Genomic DNA, 23,599 nt, shown 5'->3' on the forward strand with positions numbered 1-23,599 from the left:
CAATAATTTCTGAAATGAATGCTTTGAGCTAACTTACAAAAATATCTGTAAAAAAATAACATCCACATACATAATCTAGTCATTAAATGATTAACAATTCAGTAAAAAAAACTACCTGTTATACATACCCTGCTGCTCTACTAAAAATAGGGTAAAGTAAAATGGAATGCTCAATTAATCAGTTTAGTAACCTAATATATTTCAGACTGAGGTAATACAACAAATGATACATATTTGTTCTTGAATACTGCTATAAAATAGCACCACTCAGTCATGATCATCAAATGGATATATAACGTGCTGTAATATTGTTTACATGAAACACACCAATGTAATAATGTAATTGAATCTAGATGTGCATTCATCACTTTCATTCTGATATTCAAGATTGACTATAAAACTTAACACTTACACATAAATAAATGCCTTACCAAAGGGCACTAGTGCACCACTTGGGAATCGAACATGGGTCACCAGAATCCGAAACCGTCGCTCTACCGACCGAGCTATCGCGCCTCCCTATGACAAGTGATGAGTTGTCGAGGAAAGCTTAGAATTATTCCATGATGGAAGATGATTCAGGAGAGAACAATTATTCAAGATGGATCCTGTTACACAAACCTTAACATCTAGATGTACATTTATCATTCTTTAGTTTTAATTTGAAATATGAGATTGACAAAACTCGCCTTCCCTGACATCGTTACCCATTTAATTATGACAAGTGATGAGTTCTCTAAGGAAGCTTAACAATTATTCTATGATAAGCTAATTCAGAAGAAAGCAAGACAATTAATCAAGATGGGGCTTGTAACTTGAAGCTTTATGTTGATTGTAAGGCTGATTCTTGCGGTTGAGTACAAAGACCACGATGTGAAAATTATCGTAAAATCAACTGTACAATTCACTGCTAAGCTGTGCGATAAGGGTGGGTGTTCCATAAAGCTGTTCGTAATTTACGAGCGACATGTAATTGTCAACATCATTTACCACAAGGATCACCATTCGTTCTTAAAGTCACTCTTAACTTGCGATCAGCTTTCTGAAACGGCCCCCTGGTGGGTGTTTCATAAAGCTGTTCATAAGTTACGAGTGACTTTACTATTAAGACTGGTGATCTTTTTTTGTGTGCTTTCCGTTGGTCTTGATTTAGTTCTTGAGAAAGGGTCACCAATCATTTGTTAAGTCGGTGGTATCTCACAAACAGCTTCATAAAACACCCACCTGAAAATGGAGCTATTACATTGACTTAGTCAGGATGAGAAGACGTCAAGACATCCAAAAACTACTGACTGAAGAGAGCAGGAGGGAGGTAAGAGGATTTGGGTAAAAAAAAATCAATTTGTGTTTGCTCATTACCAAATATAGGGTATTGAGAATGTACAGATAAATTTTATGATAAAAAGGCCATTGCACATCTTATGATTGGTCTGTGACCCAAGTTTAGAATCTAATTAATGTAAAATTGAATGACAAAATTGCCATCTCACAATGGAAAGACTTGATTAAATGAATACTCAAGCTTAAAGATAAATGTAAGTAGTTGCAGTAAACACTGCTTTCACAAGAAAGTCTGTAAAACCAGGCTTAATTGTCACTATATCATCGAGGATCTAGATCTGGGACAGTTACATAAACTGAACTTTGTGAAATCTTGAAATCTATGCTGAAAAATTCCACATTGAAGATCACCAACACAGATAAGCACATGTGGGACAGTGTATAATTACTGCTTTGAATGTCGGCCCGACACTTGAACCGAATCCCGTGCTTATTTGCTAATTTTTCAGCAATTACACAATTTCTTCCAGAATCATTTGGCACATGTTTTTTTTTATTCATACAAACAGACACTTTGGTGGTCATTTAATTGGATTCTGAACAAACTCATTTTGAGATCATTACCACAACTGGCATTCATCTTTAAATTCATGATTATATTACTACCGCCCTTTATAGAAGAATAAAAAATATAATTTCAAATTTTAATGACACCACAGCAATTGTACAATTGACTACAATTTGAAACCTTTACTATAGGCTTGAATTACCAATGTTACAGTTAAACCTCAAATATGAGTATCCCATTTGTTTATATCTTAGGGGAACATTTTTTTCTAGAATCGAGTCATAGACTAATCGAAAGATATACAGTGGCATGAAAGCTTCCGTTTTCTTTGCCTTCCTTCTTCTTTTAATTATCAAGACAAAGTATTACCTCGTCTTGTTTCATTTTCATGCGTTTTTCTGAAATGTCTCACAACTTGGTTTTAATTAAGATCTCCATAGAATCCTGAGTTGGTTTTTGGAAGTGAGAGGGTTTCAATGAATGGATTAACCTGAGGATGTATGCCGATAGATAAGGCAAGGCCCTAGTAATCATCCTGGGGATTTTTCTCCAACAATCTCTTAAATTGATCTTGATAGATTTCATCAGGTGTAGACGCTTCTATCACAGCCGGGTCTTCTTTCATTCGAGCACAGTATCCCATTAGCTGGAACAGAAAAAAAATAATAAACTGACATTAGCTCAAGCAAAATCAATGAAAATTTTACATGCAAAATTGTTGGTATGAATAAATCAAAATTGTCAATAAACTTTTAACGATTTGCATTTTGAAATAAAAATACTAAAGTTTAATTAAAGCTTGTGGTTCCGAAATGTTTTTCTTAGACTGCCATAGAATACAATTAGATCCCACTTGAACTTTTTTACAATTGTCATAGAGTTGTTTTTTTCTAAATTTCTTGTCTGTGGAACTGCATTCATTGTAATGATTGAAAATTAATGGGTTCAACCATGGAATTAAACCATGAAATGCATTGTTTATACCCCAAATTATGTCAACTATACAGCAATGTGGATGTAGTACGCACAGGGTGATATCACATTTATTGAAAACACCAAGGTTGGTGCTAAATCCAAAACAATTTCTTAAAATTTCAACAACTACTTCCAGTGTTAAGGGGGGGGGGGGGTTATTCCACTTACATTGTAAGGCAACATTTTTTATATTTTGGAAAAACAATATTTTTCTGTCTTTCCTCCCAGAATAGGAAAAACATCACCCATTGATACTGAGTCTTTGGGCAAATTTTCAGGACAAAATGCGGTCAACGAAGTAAAAGGTGGCATCTTTATATCAAAACTCACCGTAGGATAATTGTCTCGTTTGAACTCTTCTCCAAAGACAGTCCACCTTTCAAACCATGGCCACATGATGTAATCCACTAATCCTGGCCTGTTGCCTAGATATAAACACAGAAATAAGACAGTATTTGTTCATTAAACTTTAAATTCACCATATTGACATCCATTGAAAACAGCAAGACAACATGTGAAGCATAAAAACAAACATAATGCATTGAAATTATATACAAAATAATGACAAAATTAAAAACGCCAACAAACTCAAACCCACTCACACACAAATAGAATTACAAAATAAGAAAGCATTCGGTGCCTCTATTACGCTCATTTTCAAAAAAAGTTCCTCCTGATATATGGTTAGTCTTCCATGGAGGATTCTGGTGAATGAACACACCAACACACACCCACATCCACTCATACAGTGATTTCAAGTACGGTGTTGACCTTTTGGTGTTGGTGTTAGGTCAATTTTACATGATTATAACGCCAAACTTGAAATAAAGATGGTTCTGAAAAGTAACTCACTAGTTGTTTGGGTGTTAATAATGTGATCTGGATCAGTTTTGCAAACTATGAAGAAGTTTTGAAGCCAGGGGAAGCAATCCAAATTTCAACACCAACAACAAGGACAACACTGGACTTGATATCACCCATAGACTCCCCCAAAATGCAGTAGCATACGTTTATCTCCTAAAAGTAGAGTTTCCTCTGATAGATGTCTAGATAGTCTACCATTGAGGATACTGGGGATGGACACACGAAAAAAAAAAACACACACCCACAATCACTGTAAACTTGGGTTTACTTCTGAAAATTGGATAGATGGATTCTTATAAAATGAGTTTGGTGGATTAACATTTGACTTACCAAAGAAGAAAGCAGTGCCTCTTTTCTTGAGCTCATCTTCAAGAACATAGAGCTCCTTCTGATAGATGGCTAGATAGTCTTCAGTAGGGGATTCTGGCGGATGGTACGTGGCCTTGAAGAATGGTGGACTTATCTGTGATCAGAGAAAGCATGTTTAAAAGACAAATAACTACCATGCTACACCATCTTTCTTTAAAAAGATATTTCACTCAAGTGTTTCCCATCCTCTCTTTTAGGTTTGAATACCGTAGCGTAGGTGATGACTGATGAGGGTTTTATGTAATAGAGCACAGTCCGCTGATATACATATATATACACACAGATGTATGGTGAAATGGTGAAAATCAAGAGAATGGGCATTGAAACACAGGTGAGAAGGGAGGAACACTAAAGGGGGTGTTGTAAGAAAATATTTGCAATCATTTGCAAATATTCTGTTGCAATGTTACAATTGGTGGATCAATTTTAACTATAGCGAATAAGATTATTCTCCTTGTTTTAAAAAGCATATTAGCAATTAATCACCAATTACAATTAATTGCAAGACTTACGATCGATTTAGGAACAATAAATAGACTTGCACTTGATTGAAAGTTTCTTGCGACACCCCATAAGGAAAAACTAGCATTAATTTGGTGATATTAGAGTTAGAAACTTGAATTAAATAGAGAACAAGAACAACACTTGACTTCCAATCCTTATCTTCACTCTGGGATATATAAGATAACTGAAAAGTAAGTTTGTTTAATAATTAATTGATGAATTAATTAATTTATTTACTTATTAATTCATTTATTCGATCAATCATTCATACGACCGACCGACTGATCACCCACCCACCAACCAACCAACCAACCAATCATTTACTTATTCATTTATTATATTTCATGAATCATTCAATTCAAGATTTAAAAAGAGCACACAATCAAATGAAGAGCATTTTTACTCAAAACAGAGCTGCCCAAGGCCCCTACAAAATCGCATCTTGAGGCAATATGAGCCCCGATAAAGCTACCGGTATTGAAAAGAAAAAAATCTTACCTTGCTCCCAAAGTAATCCAGAAGCATCTTATCCTGAGCCTTTCTGTATGGATCACTTGGCCATAGGTTGCCATGATCGGGGTAAGCATCATTCACGTATTCACAGACAAGGGTAGAATCTCTCACGATCTTCTCATCATGTTCAAAGCATGGAGTAGTTCCAAAGGGATTCTTTGAGAAGTACCATTCTGGTTTCTTAGAGAGGCTTATGTTGACAAGTTCATAGCTGGAAAAAAAAACATGATGCAATTTGACATTCAGGGGCAGGCCTGTAACACAAAGCTTAGCAGTGATCGTAGACACATTTTTCTACAATTGATTACATTGACTACAATGTACAATCAGTCATAAAAATCAAGCGTACAAATAATCACTAACGTTTGTGTTACGGGACCCCGATGTATTCTAAATAGTTTTCACTTCAGGTTAATTTTGTTTGATATTCAAGATATCAACTTGAAATACATTGTTCTCAGTCACAGGTTATTTCTCAATGTCAAGTCTACTCCAACAAAGAGCATGATGAATAAATAGAAGAAAAAGCAAAATTACCATAACTTTATTAGCATCATCACCATGTATAATGTCATTTGAATTTAAATCTATTGATTTATTCAATTTCTTTGTAAATTTTCAACATACAAATTTATCAGAAATACAGATCGATGTTGAATGAGATTTACAAACAATTTGATTAGATTTTTAGTGATATAATTTGTTTGATTTTCTATATTTGTAAGGTAAATGCTAGTTTTGGTAACGATGTCAAAATGAGTTCGTACAGAATCCAATGAAATGACCACCAAAGGGTCTGTTTGTATAAATAAAAATCATGTGCCAAAGGATTCTGGAAGAAATTGTGTAATTGCTGAGAAATCAGCAAATAAGCACAGGATTTGGGTAGAGCGTCGGGCCCGACGCTCTAAGCAATAATTAAACATTGTCCCACGTGCGCTTATCTGTGTTGGGGATCTTCGGTGTGAACATTTTTCAGCGTAGATTTCAAGATTTCACAAAGTTCAGCTAATGTAACTGTACCAGATCTAGATCCTCGATGATATACTGACAATAAAGCCTTGTTTTGCAGACTTTCTCATGAAATCAGTGTTTACTGCAATTACTGGAACTTCTCTTTAAAAAAATCATGAAATACTAAATCGTAAACTGAAATTTATTTCAAGTGGATATGAATAATGCATACTCAACATTCTTGGCAGCCAGCACCAAACGAGCTCTATGAGCAAAGGGGCAAAACCGGAAACTGTACAGACGAGGAACTCCCTTCTTCAGAGGTGGGAGGGGCTCTCCTGTGAACACCAATAGATAATACAATCATAATTCAATCATATCATTATTCAGAGAAAATCAAAATAAAATCAAAAGAAATAGTGGATTATTTTTAGCTTCCTTATTTGTTTAAGTAGCCATCATGTATAACAGTTTTGTGAAAATATATGTAATTTATACGATATCTTTATCAGTTCTTCAAATCTATATATTTTAGTAAATAAATACTGGTATAAGTTTTCTTGAAACAAAATCATGATATCTAAAACTCAAGAAAATTACTTCATGCAGTTTGTCATGTTGTTGGTCAAAATGAACTGATTGTGCAGTTCATATAACGTTGGTTATATTTGTTGTTAAATGCTATTTTAGGCATTAAGTATGGGCTTAGAAAAATGAAAATGTACTCAAAACAATATTTTTCAAAAGTCAATGCAGAGCATTCATTATCAAATTATTCAGAGTGCGACCCCCCCCTCTTTTTAAAAGAAATAAGAGACCATCTATTGTTCCATATCGAGGACAGTTTTTACCCATACTCGTGATGTTGCTGGTAATAGTATATACAGCATTGATGGACGGTATTCCCTGGTAATAGGGTATATGCTGGTAGGCAGTGTATCCACTGAGTGTATCAAATAATACTTCCCTGATGTGATATACAGCTTGGTAGACTTAAACATTGATGGGGGGTTGGTGACTTTGGGTGTGTTTAGACTTTAGACTTAATTTTCAAAGGCAAATGAGAATTTTGAAACGCAAACAGAAAAAAACATATTTTGAGACATAAGTAGTTAAAAAAAATACCATAATTATGTAATATTTATGAGCGCCTTGGGTCGCATGATTGGCATCATTGACATGTCAAGTGGAACATCATCTTTTTAAGTGATATGAGGTTTACAACTGTATACAAACCACATTTTTTATAAAAATAATCACATTTGATCCTTTGATTTCTTTCTTAAGAAATGATGTAACTCGGTTTTAAAAACTTTTTATAAAAAAGCCACCTATACAATTAAGAGTCCTAATGTGCACGTTCATATTAATACATTATCACACAGTGTGGAATGCAGAATAAACTCTCCTGATATGCAGCAAAGACTTTAAATAAAGTGTCTATAAAATAACTCTATTGTCTCCTAAATTTCAGTATGAACCCACCCTTTCTTGTTAGCAGTGTTTAAGTCTTATCATGCCACTCAAATGAATTAATTTTTCATACTAGTTTGATAAAGTGTCTAAACATCTCTTTTTGCTCCTAAATTTTAGTATGAACTTATCCCCCTTTTTTGCATGGTGATGGTTTAGTCTTAGACTTAACATAAAAAATTGAATTAGTTTTGCATACATCATATTGCCAACTACTGACAAAGGTGTCCTATTGGTTAAAACAAAGCAATTCCTGAGGGTATCCTTTGTGTTGGCTTCAGGACCAGCAAGATTGAACGGCGCCTTATGGTTGATATTATAATGGGATGGGTGAAAGGATGAAAGAGGGAATTATTATGGGATATCGGGTTTGAGCTAGAGTAAATCAGCTTGCAAAGTTGTTCAGATCTGGTTTTGGGGTGAAGATGATGGACAGCATCAAACATGTAGTAGACCTGGGGATTCCATGCTGTACAGTGCCCTAATTCAGGGGAACAGAATGGGTAAGTAGATCTCTACTGGGTAATTGTGGTGTGAGGCTGAAGCAGTAAAGTGTGTTGGTTGTTTATCTAGTCAAATCAAAGAACATAGCTTTATCAAAATTAAAAACATATCTCTTTAGTTAAGAAAATATGCTGTGTAGAGTTGTAGACCAAAATAAGTAAAAAGAGCTCTGAACAAGCGCAGCTGAATATATCCATATAACAGCTGCGCTATATACATTAATGCTTATTATCAAACAAAATAACCGCATTAAATTGTGACTGTAATTATAATGAATACGTTCTATGTTTCATCATTCATGTCTAACTTGTTACGGTATATAAAAAGGTGATTGCTCACATTTCTGTCATTGCCTAGGATCCATATGCGACCTACATTTGATGTTTGATACATTATCGGCAATAATATTCCATTCCCATAACATTTAATTTCAATCACCTTCCTGATTTATTGAGATATTTGGGAAAATAATTTAGCTGCCCGGCACTCCAGTCCACACTCCCTTGGCCTTGACAGTGACACCCATAGTAATCTTACCCCGGCCAGGGCCACGCTCCGGCCCGCATCACGGGCAGGAGCTCCCTGGGTTCACTTGTTCACTGCTACAATCTGGCCTGTGGAGAATATACAGGTAGGACTATGGTATGCCAATGCTGTTGAGCACACACTTTAAAAAATCCTTAAAATATCACTTTTGTGACCAAAATTACTAATTTCCATACAGTTTTAATTTATTTATCATTATATTAGTAAAGTGGGAATATTTTTGTATTCACCAGAGCGCTCAAAAACTTGAATTTTGGGCATATTTTTGTGTACGCCCTCTATTGGTGGAAAGTAATATGGCAAGAAAATTTTCATTTTTTGATCTCTAATTTTAATTAAGAAAAAAATGATATAAAATCAAATTTAAATAAGAGGCAAGTTGTATGAATAGCAGGTCTAATGGAAACTGTCAGTGTAAAAAATCAAGCATTTGCCCCAAAGGAAAAGAGAAAATAAGCCAAACATTGCCACCCTTATTTTGCCACACATGGAGATGAGAACAAGGTTATATCATAACCTTGTTCATTGAATGAGTGCCTGGGATTGTTAACAATGCAATCCCAGGGGCCGATTGCACGAAATGGTATTTCCAAGGACCGTCTTTCGTGTCGCCCATCTTTTATGATACGCTATAAGCGGGGTGTTTCTGAAATTTATGATAAAGAATTAGATTCGTTAGCTTGCTTTTAAATCAAATTTTAAACAATTTCATGATATATCCCAACATTTTATAAACAAATATTTTGTTTATTTTAATGGACAAATGAAATATGTTTGCAGATGATTTATTTAAAATGCGTTTCACATGGCGCATCATAAAAGATGGGCGACACGAATACGGTCCTTGGAAAGCCCCTTTCGTGCAATCAGTCCCAGGTTAACATAAATCCAAACTTAGATATATTTCGCAAATGGGCTAGTAATACGAAGTTTATACGAACCTTGTACAATATGCTTTGGATTAGGCTTTGGAGACGGAGTCATCCTTACACAAGAGAAATTCGCCCAACTCAATTCGGAAAACTGACTATTTATCTCGGCTTGGCTCCACTTATCGCCTACTAATTCTATCTTTTCCAATCAATGCAGATCGACCTGTACCTCCCACTGGAGAGATCAGTGCCTGTACTGTACCTCCCACTGAGATCAGTGGTACCTCCTCGCGCGCGCTCAGCTCATGCTCAAAGCACAAAGTCAGGCAATATTACGAGACATCTCACATTTGATTGCTTGCGTAACATCATGGACCTAGGTCCATGGTAACATAGAGTGTGCGTGATGAATTAGCCGATGTATGCATGATAGTCATAGAGATATGATTTCCGTCCTTTTTTTTTGATATTTTTTTTTCTATAAGTAAAGAAAAATGGCTCCTGATTGAGGCTTAACTTAATAAAAACATATTAGTGACTCAAAAGTGCCGATCCACGTTTCGGATACCGAGAGGGGGTAAAGACAATGTCAAAAATTTTCGGCGCCAAATTATATACTTGCAGAATTTTGCACGTGAAGCACGCCGAAAAAATACAAGTTTATATATTTAATAATATTTTGATGGAACTAGTTTGATGGTTTTATAGCAATTTCATATGTTTTTTTTTCACTGACTCAATTTGCAAAATTAATGGACAGAGCAAACTGGTAAATTTGCCGCATAGTATTTCGATCGCCCCCTGCCCCGCCCCATAGAAGCAACATCATGTAGAATGATTTGATTCTGTTGTGATAGACTCCGGGTGTAGAATTTGTGTTGTACAGGGCAGTGATCATTGGATCATATTCTTAATATGCATGAGTATCCTATTCAGTATGTTGCAAAATTAATGTAGGCGTACATTTATTTAGAAGTTCATAAAGTTCTCAAAATGTTAGGTTTCCTTTAAAAAAATTCTCCTTGGTCACCACATTCCCTCGTAACATTTTAAGAATTATCATTGACATTATAAATCTCTGGTCATATTCTACACACAAAAAAAAAGCCTGGAGCGCCTAGTAACAACGGAAACCCATGCACTTCCTGATGGGTCCTACCCCCTCCCCGGCATCGTTAAATGTATAACATGCAGGCCCTGATGCATAATAATAGCATTTTGAAAATGTGATCGTTTTTTTTTTGGCTCGTCGCTACGCCCCCCACTCTCATAATAATACTAGACAATTTTTTTATAGGAGGGGAAAGGTAGCTGCTCGACCAGCTAAAGGCTATATATCCAGAATTATAGGCCATTTTCATTGTATACCATCGTCTAAAATAGTCAATCAGAAGCCCCCCGCGAAAATGATCTATAGAACCGCGCCTGCTCTCTCTATCTCTCTCCCCCTCTTTATATAAAGGATTTGTTTACAGGTGTATTGTAATATTCAAGATAAAAAAAAATCATGTATTTTGATGGCTTTAGCAATCACAAAAATACATTGGGCCTCATTGCATGGTAACAATTTCAGAAAATAGAAGTAATAAGGGAGCAATAGTAGGCTTCAATAATCAGGGGCGGCGGGAAGTATTTTCGTTTGGGGTGCAAAGCCCCAAAAGTGCACTCATAATTATGTCACAATGGGCATTGTGCAACCGGATATTTTCTCCATGAGATTGCGTGACAAAAAAAATCGTTTAAAGGGGTGTTTTCTCCAATCTTGGAGGCGGGTCGCGCGTGTAGTCAATAAGGGTGTCACAACTAACGTGGTTTTGAAAGACTGGTCAATGGATCAATCGCGGGGTCAAACTCAGTGTATAATAGTTTTTTTTTTTCAAAGCTTTTCTTTTTAGACTAGACAAACGTGTCAGTGGAGTCCCCGCCCCCATTATTTTTTTGGTAACCAGGAACATAATGATATGAACAATAGCTTCACTAGTTGAAACTTTGTGCTGTTCCAATCTGAAAAATGGATGGACATGAACGGGATAAGCTATAGATGCAAGCGGAAAGCGTGAGCCACAACAAAAAAATGTGATTTTCTAACTCAGTAAAATATACTGTGTTTTACTTCAAACATTGAAAAGGGTACATTACAAGTTGAAAAAAAGTCATTTTCCGTTTTGGGAAAACGGCATTTTTTTTCCTATGAGGATTTTTTTGGGGAAGGGGGACTAGGGGCCCCGGTTCCGCCGCCGCCTGACGTCATAAAAAACAAAAAAGAGACTCAAGATTTTTAAAAAAAAGGAAGCCGTTGCCACTGCAGATTATTTTGCTAAAAAGATGTGTGTGTGATTGAACCTGTTTTTGCTTCTTGATTCTCAACATTTGATTATCGACTAAATTATTTATTTACACATCACAATATCAAAATTTGCACTAAAATGAAGATGAAAAGGAGAAACCAATTCCGAATAGCTCGAGCTCATTGGTTACAGTTATGACTTGTGACAGTGCTTGTTCGTGTTTACAAAGATACTTGTGTTTATAGCTGTGAGTGAGCACTCTCCGCAAGTTAGTTGTTTGAATACACACGTACGTACACGTACACATGTGGCGTGGGAAAGGAATCAGGGACAACTCGGACCACGGGACATCTCGGACCGCGGGCCGAGTTGTCCCACCCATTACGAGATTTTTTTCTCACAAATTTGCGTCTATTTTTCCGTCATTTCGAAATTTCTTGTAAAGATTTTCTAGACATATGGTGTAATTCTAATGTTCTTCACTTTCTATTACTTTTTTTTCGCTGAAATAAAAAAAAAGTGTAATTTTAGGCGTTTTTCGACAGCTCGCGATTCCCATAGGCGCGCGTGTATTAACTGTGTCGGTGCTCGGCTCGGCCCCGCTCAATAACTGACTTGATTTTGTGATCATTTCTCCTCAAAGTACCACTTTTATCGCAGAAGATGGACTTTGTTGTATTCCATTACCTCCATTTTCTCATCACAAGGATAAAATTTGGTGTATTTGCACGATTTTGATCAAGTTTTTCACCTTTTTCTCTCTGGTCGCAAGAAGCGAACAACCGATGAACGGTCCGCTGCTCTTCATCGTAATTCTCCGTAGCTCGGCCGCCAAACTGGCGGGGTGGGATTCAGACCGAATCCACAATGGAAGTGGGCGTGCACAGCAAAGAGCTGAGCTTGACTGAGAGTGAACTAGAGTTTGAAGCTTGGCAGTGTCGTATAGGCTCTGCCTTTTTTTGTAAATATATATTTTTCAATTTTTTCTATATTGATTTTCCCTGGTTTCGAGCTCTAAGATTGTAATGATATAATTATGCTTCAATTTCTTTGACTGAGTGTGACTATGGTGTGGATGTTTGAGTTGCTCAAAAATATTTTTACGTGGGTGGGGGCTCGGGGCGATTTCACTCTTGCCCCCGAAATGCGAAAAAAATATATTCGGGGTGTAGCTGTGTGGGCATGCCGGGCTGAGGCTAGCCATCAATAATTTTTTTTTTTTTGAGAGGGGGGGGCTTAATTTTTTACTTTAAATTGATCATTTTTAGGCCTTTTTTTCCATTTTATTTTTAATATTGAATTTCCGTGGTGTAGAGTTGAGTTTTAAGTTGCATTAATCAATATGCTTTAATTTCTTTGACTTTGAATGTGACTGTGGTGTGGATGTTTGAGTCGAACAAAAAAATACCTTTACGTGGGTGGGGGCTCGGGGCGATTTCACTCCTGCCCCCTAAATGCGAAAAATATTCTGGATGTAGCTGTGTGGGCATGCCGGGCTGAGGGTAGCCCTCAATAAAAAAATGTTTTTTTTTGGGGGGGGCTTAATTTTTCACTTTAAATTTATTATTTTTAGGCCTATTTTTTGTACATTCTATTTTTCATATTGAGTTTCCCTGGTGTAGAGAGTTGAGTTTTAAGTTGCAATAATTAATATGCTTCAATTTCTTTGACTTTGAGTGTGACCGTGGTGTGGATGTTTTGAGTCGAACAAAATACTTTTACGAGCTAGGGTGGTGGCTCAGGGCGATTTCACTCTGCCTCCGAAATATGAAAATGATCTAAGTGTATCTGTGTGGGCATGTCAGGCTGAGGGTAGCCATCAATTAAAAAAGTGTTTTATTTGGGGGCTTGATTTTTAATTAAATTAATTATTTGTATTTTTTACAGGATTTAAAATAAAACTGATTTACTTTAATTTTATTTCTTGGTCTCAAGGGTGGATGTCAGGCTGCCGGGATGGAATTCAGCCACAATTGCCAATGGAAGTGGACATACTTGTACAGTCGTGAGCTTGGAGACTGAAGCCTTGCCCTACAGCTTAGAATATTTTTTAATCAAGTTTTAGGCCACTCAGTCTTATTCCCATTTGAAATATAATCAGGGCCGGATCCAAAATTTCCCTACAGGGCCGGGGGCATTTTGTCTAGGAATTTTTGACAAAAGGTCTTTACTGCCAAATCACAGTAATTTTTTCTCAGGAAAAATTTGACAAGCAAAAAAAAAAAGAAAAAAATGTAAGTTGCCTTTTCAGTACTTTTTAAGGGGGCGAATGTACCCCCTCCCTCAATTCGCCACGAGAACTTATGTCCATATTATTTAGTTTTAATTTTTACAGGAGGAAAGAATACCAAATTAAATAAGTTTTATGTTTTGCATTTTTACCAATTATTGTTTATTCAAGTAAAATGTATTTAATTTAGTATTGTTCCAAAATGCATCACCTAATTAACTTGTTTGAATTTAAAATGCAAACCTGAATAAAAAATGAATTATGAACTTTGAATATAAATAGAAAATAATATGTTATATTCTGTAAATTGTAATATTTTCAAATCATATTTTATCTCCATTCTTATCTTATCATTGTCTCCCTTTCTCATTATGTTTATCACTCTCATTTCAATTAAATTTATATTCTATTACTGGAATAAAAAAAGACAATACTCAACAATGAAACATCGATCAATAGAAAAAAAACAAAGAAAAAGAGGGAAAATACAAAGAAATGACAGGTACAAGGAGGGGGGGGGGGGTAACAACAAGTCATTCTTGTCTGGGTTTTAAAAACAGGAGAAGAGTCGTCAATACAATATTGCAAATAGCAACTATGAAGAGGGTTTGGTTTTTATCAAATAATTTTTGCAGTTCCTTTGGAGTGATGTTGTTTTTGTTTCACCCATTCTAGAAAGTGAACTTTGTATCTAACACTAAGTTGCCCTAGTGTTGTTTTCCAATCTACATTTTCTAGTTCCTTGTATCATGTATGGATGAAATCATTTAAGGTGTACCAGTTAGAAAATTGTTGACTTTTGGTATATATTTACATTAATCATGCAAGTTGCAGGTATGATCACCTTCTCAATGACTCTTAAGACAAGCTTCTGCAATTAATAAAATATATTGTATTTACTAGATAATTTGAACAACTGGACCAAATTGTGGCAAGATTAATGAGCTATATATAAGTGACAATGGGGAACCCGAGGCTGATGATATGATTTGAGCAAAGAAACAATAAAAATTTGATCAAAATCGGATAAGGAAAAACAATATTATCGCTGCATTTTAAAGAATGATTTGTATTTTTCTGGTGAAACAGGTCTGGCGTTTCTTCATGGATATTTAATCAGCAACCTCATACATGATGTCATATCCTCACTTGTTCTTTGTATTTTATTATGTGAAATTAGATTAAATTTTTAAAGTTGAATTCAATAACCCCGCTATTTGTTATCAGATTTTTATGAAATAAGCACTTTGATATGTGAATGTTGCTATGTCTACATTATTCATATATAAATATTTTCATCCCGGAGCATCCCTTTAAATGATTTATTTATTATTTCTTTTTCTCGAGAAAGAGTATAGTCTCTACAATAAAACAAGTGGAATGCCTCTGGCGGTCTCACCTGCATCACATGATTCGATATAACAGTAGTGCTGACTTTGAAAACTACTATATACAACTCGCACAAGATGTTCAGTGATACTGGGTTACTCTTATTTCCATGTCTTATGAAATATACCAATAAACTTAAAGGGGAAGTTCACCCTGACAAAAAGTTTATTGTAAAAATAGCAGAAAAAATAATAAAAAATATTGCCGAAGGTTTGAGAAAAATTCATCAAATAATTAAAAAGTTATTAGAATTTCAATTATTTGATTTGTGACGTCATATGCGAGCAGCATTCCTACATAGCGAATGGTAAAAAATCAATGAAATGTCATTTTCTCAGAAAATTGAAAATGGTTTTCACTGTAACTTTTGTATATCAATAGACAAATAATTTCACACCCGATCACGAAAAGAAAACAAAATTAAGTTATCAGGAACCATACAAAATTTTAAATTCATACATTTTATATTATGTAACACATGGGGCAGCTGCTCGTTTATGACGTCACAAATTCAAAATTTTGAACTCTAATAACTTTCTTACTCTTTAACGGATTTTCCTCAAACCTTCACCAATATTTTTTACTATTATACCCCAAAACAATTGACAAGAAAAAAGAGGGGGTTTTCAATAATAAAAGGTCATTTAGTCCTAAACACATGTATCATTTCAATTGTGAATGATTCATTATTTTGTTCTCCATGAAGAAAAATAGTAGGGTGGACATTTGGTATTGTGTCCCCCTATTTTTGGTAGGGGGACACGTCCCCCCCCCCCCGATTTCCTCCCATAATCATCCCTCACATCCTCGTCCTTCTCACCATCTCATGCACCCCTCTTATCAAGAGTCATCATCATCATCTCTCTTATTTATATCCTTCATGCACCTCCTCTTCCCTCTCATCATCAAGGCCCACCCCTTATCATCGCCATCCCTCACATCCTCATCTCCATCTCTTTCCCTTTGTCCCTCTCATCATCCCCCCCCCCTCATCAAGAGTCATCAAAGATCCTCATCCCTCTTATCATCACCATCTCTCACCTCCTCGTCCCTCTCATCAAGGCCCACCCCTCGTTATCGCCGGTATGCTATCATCGCCATCCCTCACATCGTCGTCCCTTTTACCCTATATCCAAAACTCTGCTCTCTACACAAAGGAAACTTAATATAAAAATTAAAAATGAAATTGGCATGCCCACACAGATACACCTAGAACATTATCACATTTCGGGGGCAGGAGTGAAAATGCTCGGAGCCCCCATCCACATATTTTTTGTTCGGCTCAAACATCCACACCACAGTCACACTCAAAATCAAAGAAACTGAAGCATATTAATTATTGCAACTTAAAACTCAACTCTCTACACCAGGGAAATTCAATATTAAAAATAAAATGGAAAAAAAGGCCTAAAAATGATCAATTTAAAGTGAAAAATTAAGCCCCCCCCCTCCAAAAAAAAAAAAAATTGATGGCTAGCCTCAGCCCGGCATGCCCACACAGCTACACCCCGAATATATTTTTTTCGCATTTCGGGGGCAAGAGTGAAATCGCCCCGAGCCCCCACCCACGTAACTTATTTTTGAGCAACTCAAACATCCACACCACAGTCACACTCAGTCAAAGAAATTGAAGCATAATTATATCATTACAATCTTAGAGCTCGAAACCAGGGAAAATCAATATAGAAAAAATTGAAAAATATATATTTACAAAAAAAGGCAGAGCCTATACGACACTGCCAAGCTTCAAACTCTAGTTCACTCTCTCTCACTCAGTCAAGCTCAGCTCTTTGACTGCACGCCCACTTCCATTGTGGATTCGGTCTAAATCCCACCCCGCCAGTTTAGGCGGCCGAGCTACGGAGAATTACGATGAAGAGCAGCGGACCGTTCATCGGTTGTTTGCTTCTTGCAACCAGAGAGAAAAAGGTGAAAAACTTGAACGAAATCGTGCAAATACACCAAATTTTATCCTTGTGATGAGAAAATGGAGGTAATGGAATACAACAAAGTCCATCTTCTGCGATAAAAGTGGTACTTTGAGGAGAAATGATCACAAAATCAAGTCAGTTATTGAGCGGGGCCGAGCCGAGCACCGACACAGTTAATACACGCGCGCCTATGGGAATCGCGAGCTGTCGAAAAACGCCTAAAATTACACTTTTTTTTTATTTCAGCGAAAAAAAAAGTAATAGAAAGTGAAGGACATTACCATTAGACCATATCTCTAGAAAATCTTTACAAGAAATTTCGAAATGACGGAAAAATAGACGCAAATTTGTGAGAAAAAATCTCGTAATGGGTGGGACAACTCGGCCCGCGGTCCGAGATGTCCCGTGGTCCGAGTTGTCCCGTCCCCTGGGAGAGGGATGAGTGTACGGTACTCCATCAGCTTGGACTGGTGTTGGATTCCAATGTTACATTTTAATTACTGTATTGTGATTTGTGAGTGGGATTGTTAACTATGGTATGAGGTCAGCTTCAGGAGAAGGTACCTTTTTATTTCATTTCTTATGTGTGACGGCACTGTATTGAATTCGAAGAATCTAATAAAATTGTAATTTAAACTTGCGCTTGCGGTACGGTATCTGCGGCTAGCTAGCTACGGCAACCGTGAAACTTTCCGACCGGGCAGCTCTCGGGCGCACGGCGTCGGCGGATCGGGAAGTTCAGCTACCAGAGCGCTGGACCTTGACCTAGCTAGTCTAATCTAGTCGTGTAACTTGTGCGTAGTCTGCAATAAAAGAATTTGACACGATAACCAATGATACCATGTATGTATAGAGCTAGATAAAACTAGACTTAACATGTATCTGTGTATATTTGTATAGAACTGGATGAAACGAATTGCGCATGACCTGTGCTGTGGCTGAGCGCAATTCGCGTTCGCCAGTTTCATTTTTGATTCGGTGGTTAATTGATACGTGTGGGCAACATTCTCGCCAGTAGTGTAGGAAAGGTGTGTCGCATGCAACATTTCACAAGCAAATTCATGCGTCACAGCAAAATGCGAGTGACTCAGGCAAAAAAAACACAAAAGAGGGGGAAAATCTTCAGACCTCGGAAATCATTGTTGCATCATTCATCATCAATCCTCAAAAGTATACAGATATTTCAGAATCATTTCGGCAACAGACAAACTATGATTGTATCATTGATGACCAAATAATGCCAGTGTGGCTAGCTAGCGCTAGCCACACCCATCGCCTGTACTCTTGACATGCTAACCAATGAGCTACGTGTAGATTTCATCCCAGTGCGATTTATCACTAATCTCCGAAGAGCGGAGGATCAAAACAGAGAAAGAGAGAGAGCTAGTTGAGCCGGACATACATGCTATGTTTAGAACTGAATTGTCTGCGGTGCGACGTATAGCCTTTCATTTTTACATGATACCTTATTCCGATAGTTTTCAAGAAATTTTATTTTAAAATGAAGTATTCCACTGTTTCTACATAATTTTCCTGCTAATTACCTTAGTCTTGAGGACTCTATGATTGTGTTATTTCTTTTATATTTTGATATACTTCTTCATCAAGGAGTCTTGAACTGCCGTGGCATGATTGATACGTAGGTGTCATTTTCAACTGACCAAACATTAAAGGGGAATTCACCCTGACAAAAAGTTTATTGTGAAGATAGCAGAAAAATAATGATAAGTATTGGTGAAAGTTTGAGGAAAATCCATCAAAGATTTAGAAAGTTATTAGAATTTGTACTTTTTTTATTTGTAAAGTTGCTGATTAAAGGACAAGTCCTCCCCAACAAAAACTTGATTTGAATAAAAAGAGAAAATTTCAACAAGCATAACACTGAAAATTTCATCAAAATCGGATGTAAAATAAGAAAGTTATGACATTTTAAAGTTTCGCTTCATTTCACAAAACAGTTATATGCACATCTCGGTCGGTATGCAAATGAGGGAACTGATGACATCACTCACTCACTATTTCATTTGTATTTTATTATATGAAATAATTTGATTTTCTCGTCATTGTCATGTAAAATTAAGTTTCATTCCTCCCTGAACATGTGGAATTCCATTATTTTAACATTTGTGCTTCAGGCAAGGAGGTCCTAATCATCAAATTCGTAAAAATTGAAATATTGTATAATTCAAACAATAAAAAACAAAAGAAATAGTGAATGGGTGACATCATCGACTCTCTCATTTGGATGTAACTGGCTCGTTCATATAACTATTTTGTTAAAAATAAGCGAAACTTTGAAATGTCATAACTTTCTTATTTTACATCCGATTTTGATGAAATTTTCAGCATTGTGCTTGTCTGATTTTTCTCTATTGATTCAAATCAACACTTTTCTGAGGTGGACTTGACCTTTAAATAAGAAATCAATGAAATGTCCATCACCACCCAAAGCAATTGCTTGCATGGCTCATGGTTTAAAATCAACTCAGTGGCTGTCCAAATGAGTCCCAAGAGAAACAATTTTTATCTCATGTTTACCTGATTTAATGGTTCAGCAATCTCGGCAGATTATCTCAATTTGTAGTCGAGTGTCTTGATGACAGATCTGGCCCAGCTGGGTCACCCAAGGTATTACGCAATGTACCTCATGACGAAGGAGGTATCACTTGCTTTGACTGTGAGCTTCATTTTGCTTTTCGTAGAATGATATATCATATCATGTAGATATCATGTCAAAACTCTTTACCCCGATTAGTGAGGAGAGCTTCATAACAGAAACTAGTTTTTCTTTTAGTCATCCTCAGGCACTAGTCGGTGGTAATTTCTCTTTCTTGTACTTATTCTTGATGTCTTTTGCCTGGAAATAAAATAAATAAATAAATAAATAACGTCAAAGGTCATTACAAATATGTTATGAATCTTCAACAATTTTAAGATTATCATTTATACCCGGGTTTATACCTCCTCTCAAGCCGGGATGCTTAACAATCCAAGTGATCAATGTTTGTTACTTCTGTTCTATTTTATTTTGATTTCCGCCATTGTCAGAATAGTGCATCATTTATATTTCTTAGAGAGGTCATAGCAAAAGGTATATAAAATATATTTTAATTTGTTAGGACCTCAAAACAAGTTTAAAACATTCCCAATCGATCATTCATTAATCTGAGATGTTTGTGACTTCTATTTTGTTCTATTCCCCTTAAGCCCCTCCCCCTGGCCTTTTAGGGTTAATTTGCCATTTTCATTTGTAATTATATAATGAGTGTAAAAGTTAGAACATATTTTACAACTTAATCCTGTTTGCTTTTTATTCTGAAAATGTGAATGAATATTATCTTTTTATTTAAGGCTATTTATCCCCAGGAAAATTATGTGGTCAAAGGTCATCTAGGGGTCTAAAGGTAAATTGATATGAGGTCATGTCATTCCTTTTGAAGTTTTTGTTCAACTTGCTCTCCTTTCTTTTATTCTGCATCAATTTTGATCACCTTTGGTCCAAATGATCCTTGAGTAATGTGTGTTCATGAGGATGATAAGGTCAACGGTCATCTAGGGAGCAGACTACATGTATATATATTGCATATTGATCGCGAAATCAGGCGAGACTCGTGGTTGGTGAACCACCTTATTTAGTATTGCAAGCTGTAGTATCGTGGAGTAAAAGGCCACATTGGTTTTAAATCATCGTACATTGTAAATTGTAGGATTGCTATGACTTCATTATCATGACTAGATATTCAGTTCACTTTTACTACAATATTATGATGGTAGCTTAGTTATAAAGTTGAATAGAATATTCTTACAATGATTTATAACTTCAAATAAAAGTAAACTTACATTATTGTGTATTGATTCTTTGTAGGTCTTTGCAGTTTGTAGTGTCTCACCTGTACATGTATGTGTGACTGTGTGACCTATTATAACCAACATTAGCATGGCTAGCTGCAGTGTACAGCTACTGGACGCAGTCAGGCATTCTACTCTTCAAACCTGCCGGATATCAGCAACACAGTTGACATTTGGACCCTCAAGGTAGGTGTAGGCCCTACAACTATGATCTAGTCTAGACTAGGTCACCTAGCACTAATTTTTAAAATTGATTGCAGAGAGTGATATGAAACTATATATTTATTATCATTAGGATTGAAAATAATCATGGAAAAGATATCGAGAAAATAACATTAACTTGAGTCATTGCCTGTGTTCATTTTTCTCACTTTTTTTCTATGATTATATTTATTTCATTCTTTATCAGCACATGTCCCAAATATGTGTCATTTCATATGAGATATTGTTATGTACTTACAAAGAGTTGTGATATGCATTCTATATAAAGCAAAATCAGGTTGCAATTGATCTAAGGTGCATGAATTTAGATCAGTCATAATTTTAGTTTTATTTGAATATTCAGACTTGGTGCTAAAAAGTTAGTGAACCCCACTAGAAAATATGTAAGTGTTTGAGTTCTGCCATGTTTAATTGTGAAGTCTGGTGATAAAATATTACATTCCATAAAGTTTGTTTCACTGGGCTCACTCGACATTGTAGTATTGTTTGTTGTCTACATTCAACACTCGGCATGAAGGAGTGCATTTTGTTGTGGGGTTCACTATTTACTTTCTAGCACCATTGTACATGGTTAGCAACTCTTAAAGGTCAAGTCCACCTCATAACAATTTTGATTTGAATCAATAGAGAAAAATCAGACAAGCACAATCCTGAAAATTTCATCAAAATCGGATGTAAAATAAGAAAGTTATGACATTTCAAAGTTTCGCTTATTTTTAACAAAATAATTATATGAATGAGCCTGTTACATCCAAATGAGAGAGTTGATGACGTCACTCACTCACTATTTCTTTTGTTTTTTATTGTTTGAATTATACAATATTTCAAATTTTACGAATTTGATGATTAGGACCTCCTTGCCTGAAGTACAAAATGTTAAAATAATGGAATTCTACGTGTTCAGGGAGGAATGAAACTTCATTTCACATGACAATGACGAGAAAATCAAAATATTTCATATTTCATGTAATAAAATACAAAAGAAATAGTGAGTGAGTGATGTCATTAGTTCCCTCATTTGCATACCGACCAGGCGAGATGTGCATATCACTGTTTTGTGAAATGTAGCGAAACTTTATAAAATGTCATAACTTTCTTATATTACATCCGATTTTGATGAAATTTTCAGTGTTATGCTTGTTGAATTTTTCTCTTTTTATTCAAATCAAATTTTTGTTGGGGTGGACTTGTCCTTTAAAGGCATAGCAGGGCAGTATGATGTCCAATGGTATTAAAATATGACAACAAATCTTTTATGAATGAAATATATGTAATGTGTGAAGTGTCATTCATGCTTTTCTGTTTTCACTTCATGAGATAATTAGCAGACTTTGTATTGTTGTTTTCAATTTTTTTTAGGGCAATGCCACTTTTCAAATATTTTCATATTATAGCACAAATTTAAGAAAAATGTCACACAAAATACTCAAGGACAATGGGCATCTGGGGACATGTGCATGTCAGTTGAATAATACTAGGCTTTCCAATGCCATGGCACAAGACAATGGCATTGGGTGGCCCTGGATTATTTTAACCCATGGCATATGTAATTTAATTGAACAGTTCATTGTGAGCTAAACAATCATGGTCAATTGAGCCAGTTTTTTTATCCACAGATAGATTTTATGACCAGGGAGCATTTCAAGTTATTTCCACTGACCATTTCCTTTGAGCTAAACAATTTCAAGGGAAAATGGAAGTTTATTACTAAAAGATGAAAATCACCTATAACTGGGGTTTGATCTTACCAGGGAAGGGGTCTTGAAAGTACCAAATTTATCAATTTTTTTTTTACTGCATTCCCTCCTGATGTAAAGATTTTTATATTGTAGTACATATATGGTGAACTACCATCGATTTTTACTTTTTGCTTGGCATAATATATTGTTTTTTTATATCTAGGTCTATAGTAAAATAGAGTTGGTGAATTCTTTGTCTATTGCATATATCAGTTTATTTCAGTGTTGGATTTGAGACAGTCTCAGTCAAGACCTAAACTACTGCTCAAAAGTTTGACATTAGGTTTTACTGTTTAATGTACTAATGTACCGAAACCTTTGAGCAGTCATGTACATAGTTAGAGCCAATGATTTCTGTTTGAAAAGCTGGGATGAGACAATAACACTTAGACAAGAGACCAAGACAGCGACAGAGACACTTGCATCCAGATTTAGCAGAGACCAAGATAAGGCATGGTTTATAATTTCTAGACCTGTATAAAGACAACAGGAATGGACGCATTTAAGTATACAGTAGCAATGAAATTT

General features: G+C 35.8%; 2 protein-coding genes across 5 annotated transcripts in view; one reads left to right on the forward strand and one right to left on the reverse strand.

The window, feature by feature from the left end:
- Positions 1-1,859: 1,859 nt before the first annotated feature.
- On the reverse strand, positions 1,860-9,665 carry LOC121408314 (glutathione S-transferase omega-1-like). Its single transcript, XM_041599736.1, has 6 exons — positions 9,493-9,665; positions 6,261-6,366; positions 5,060-5,285; positions 4,019-4,151; positions 3,155-3,249; positions 1,860-2,495 (listed from the first exon to the last, which is right to left on the reverse strand). Exons 1-6 carry the CDS (start codon positions 9,533-9,535, stop codon positions 2,373-2,375), a joined length of 726 nt encoding a protein of 241 aa, XP_041455670.1. The 5' UTR covers positions 9,536-9,665; the 3' UTR covers positions 1,860-2,372.
- The window catches only part of LOC121408312 (39S ribosomal protein L3, mitochondrial-like), a 37,940-nt gene continuing 22,242 nt past the window's right edge, over positions 7,902-23,599 (forward strand). Inside the window, exons 1-2 of one of the 4 annotated variants that reach the window (XM_041599734.1) lie at positions 7,902-8,004; positions 21,127-21,296. In XM_041599734.1, coding sequence (XP_041455668.1) covers positions 21,199-21,296 — 98 coding nt within the window. In that variant the 5' untranslated portion in view covers positions 7,902-8,004; positions 21,127-21,198. Of the gene's footprint in view, positions 8,005-17,697; positions 17,822-21,126; positions 21,297-23,599 lie in introns of those variants that run through there. The other 3 variants (XM_041599732.1, XM_041599733.1, XM_041599735.1) reach the window with 3 other exon arrangements.

The sequence above is a fragment of the Lytechinus variegatus genome, chromosome 2, assembly GCF_018143015.1.
Source record: "Lytechinus variegatus isolate NC3 chromosome 2, Lvar_3.0, whole genome shotgun sequence".
NCBI classification, from domain to species: Eukaryota; Metazoa; Echinodermata; class Echinoidea; order Temnopleuroida; family Toxopneustidae; genus Lytechinus; species Lytechinus variegatus.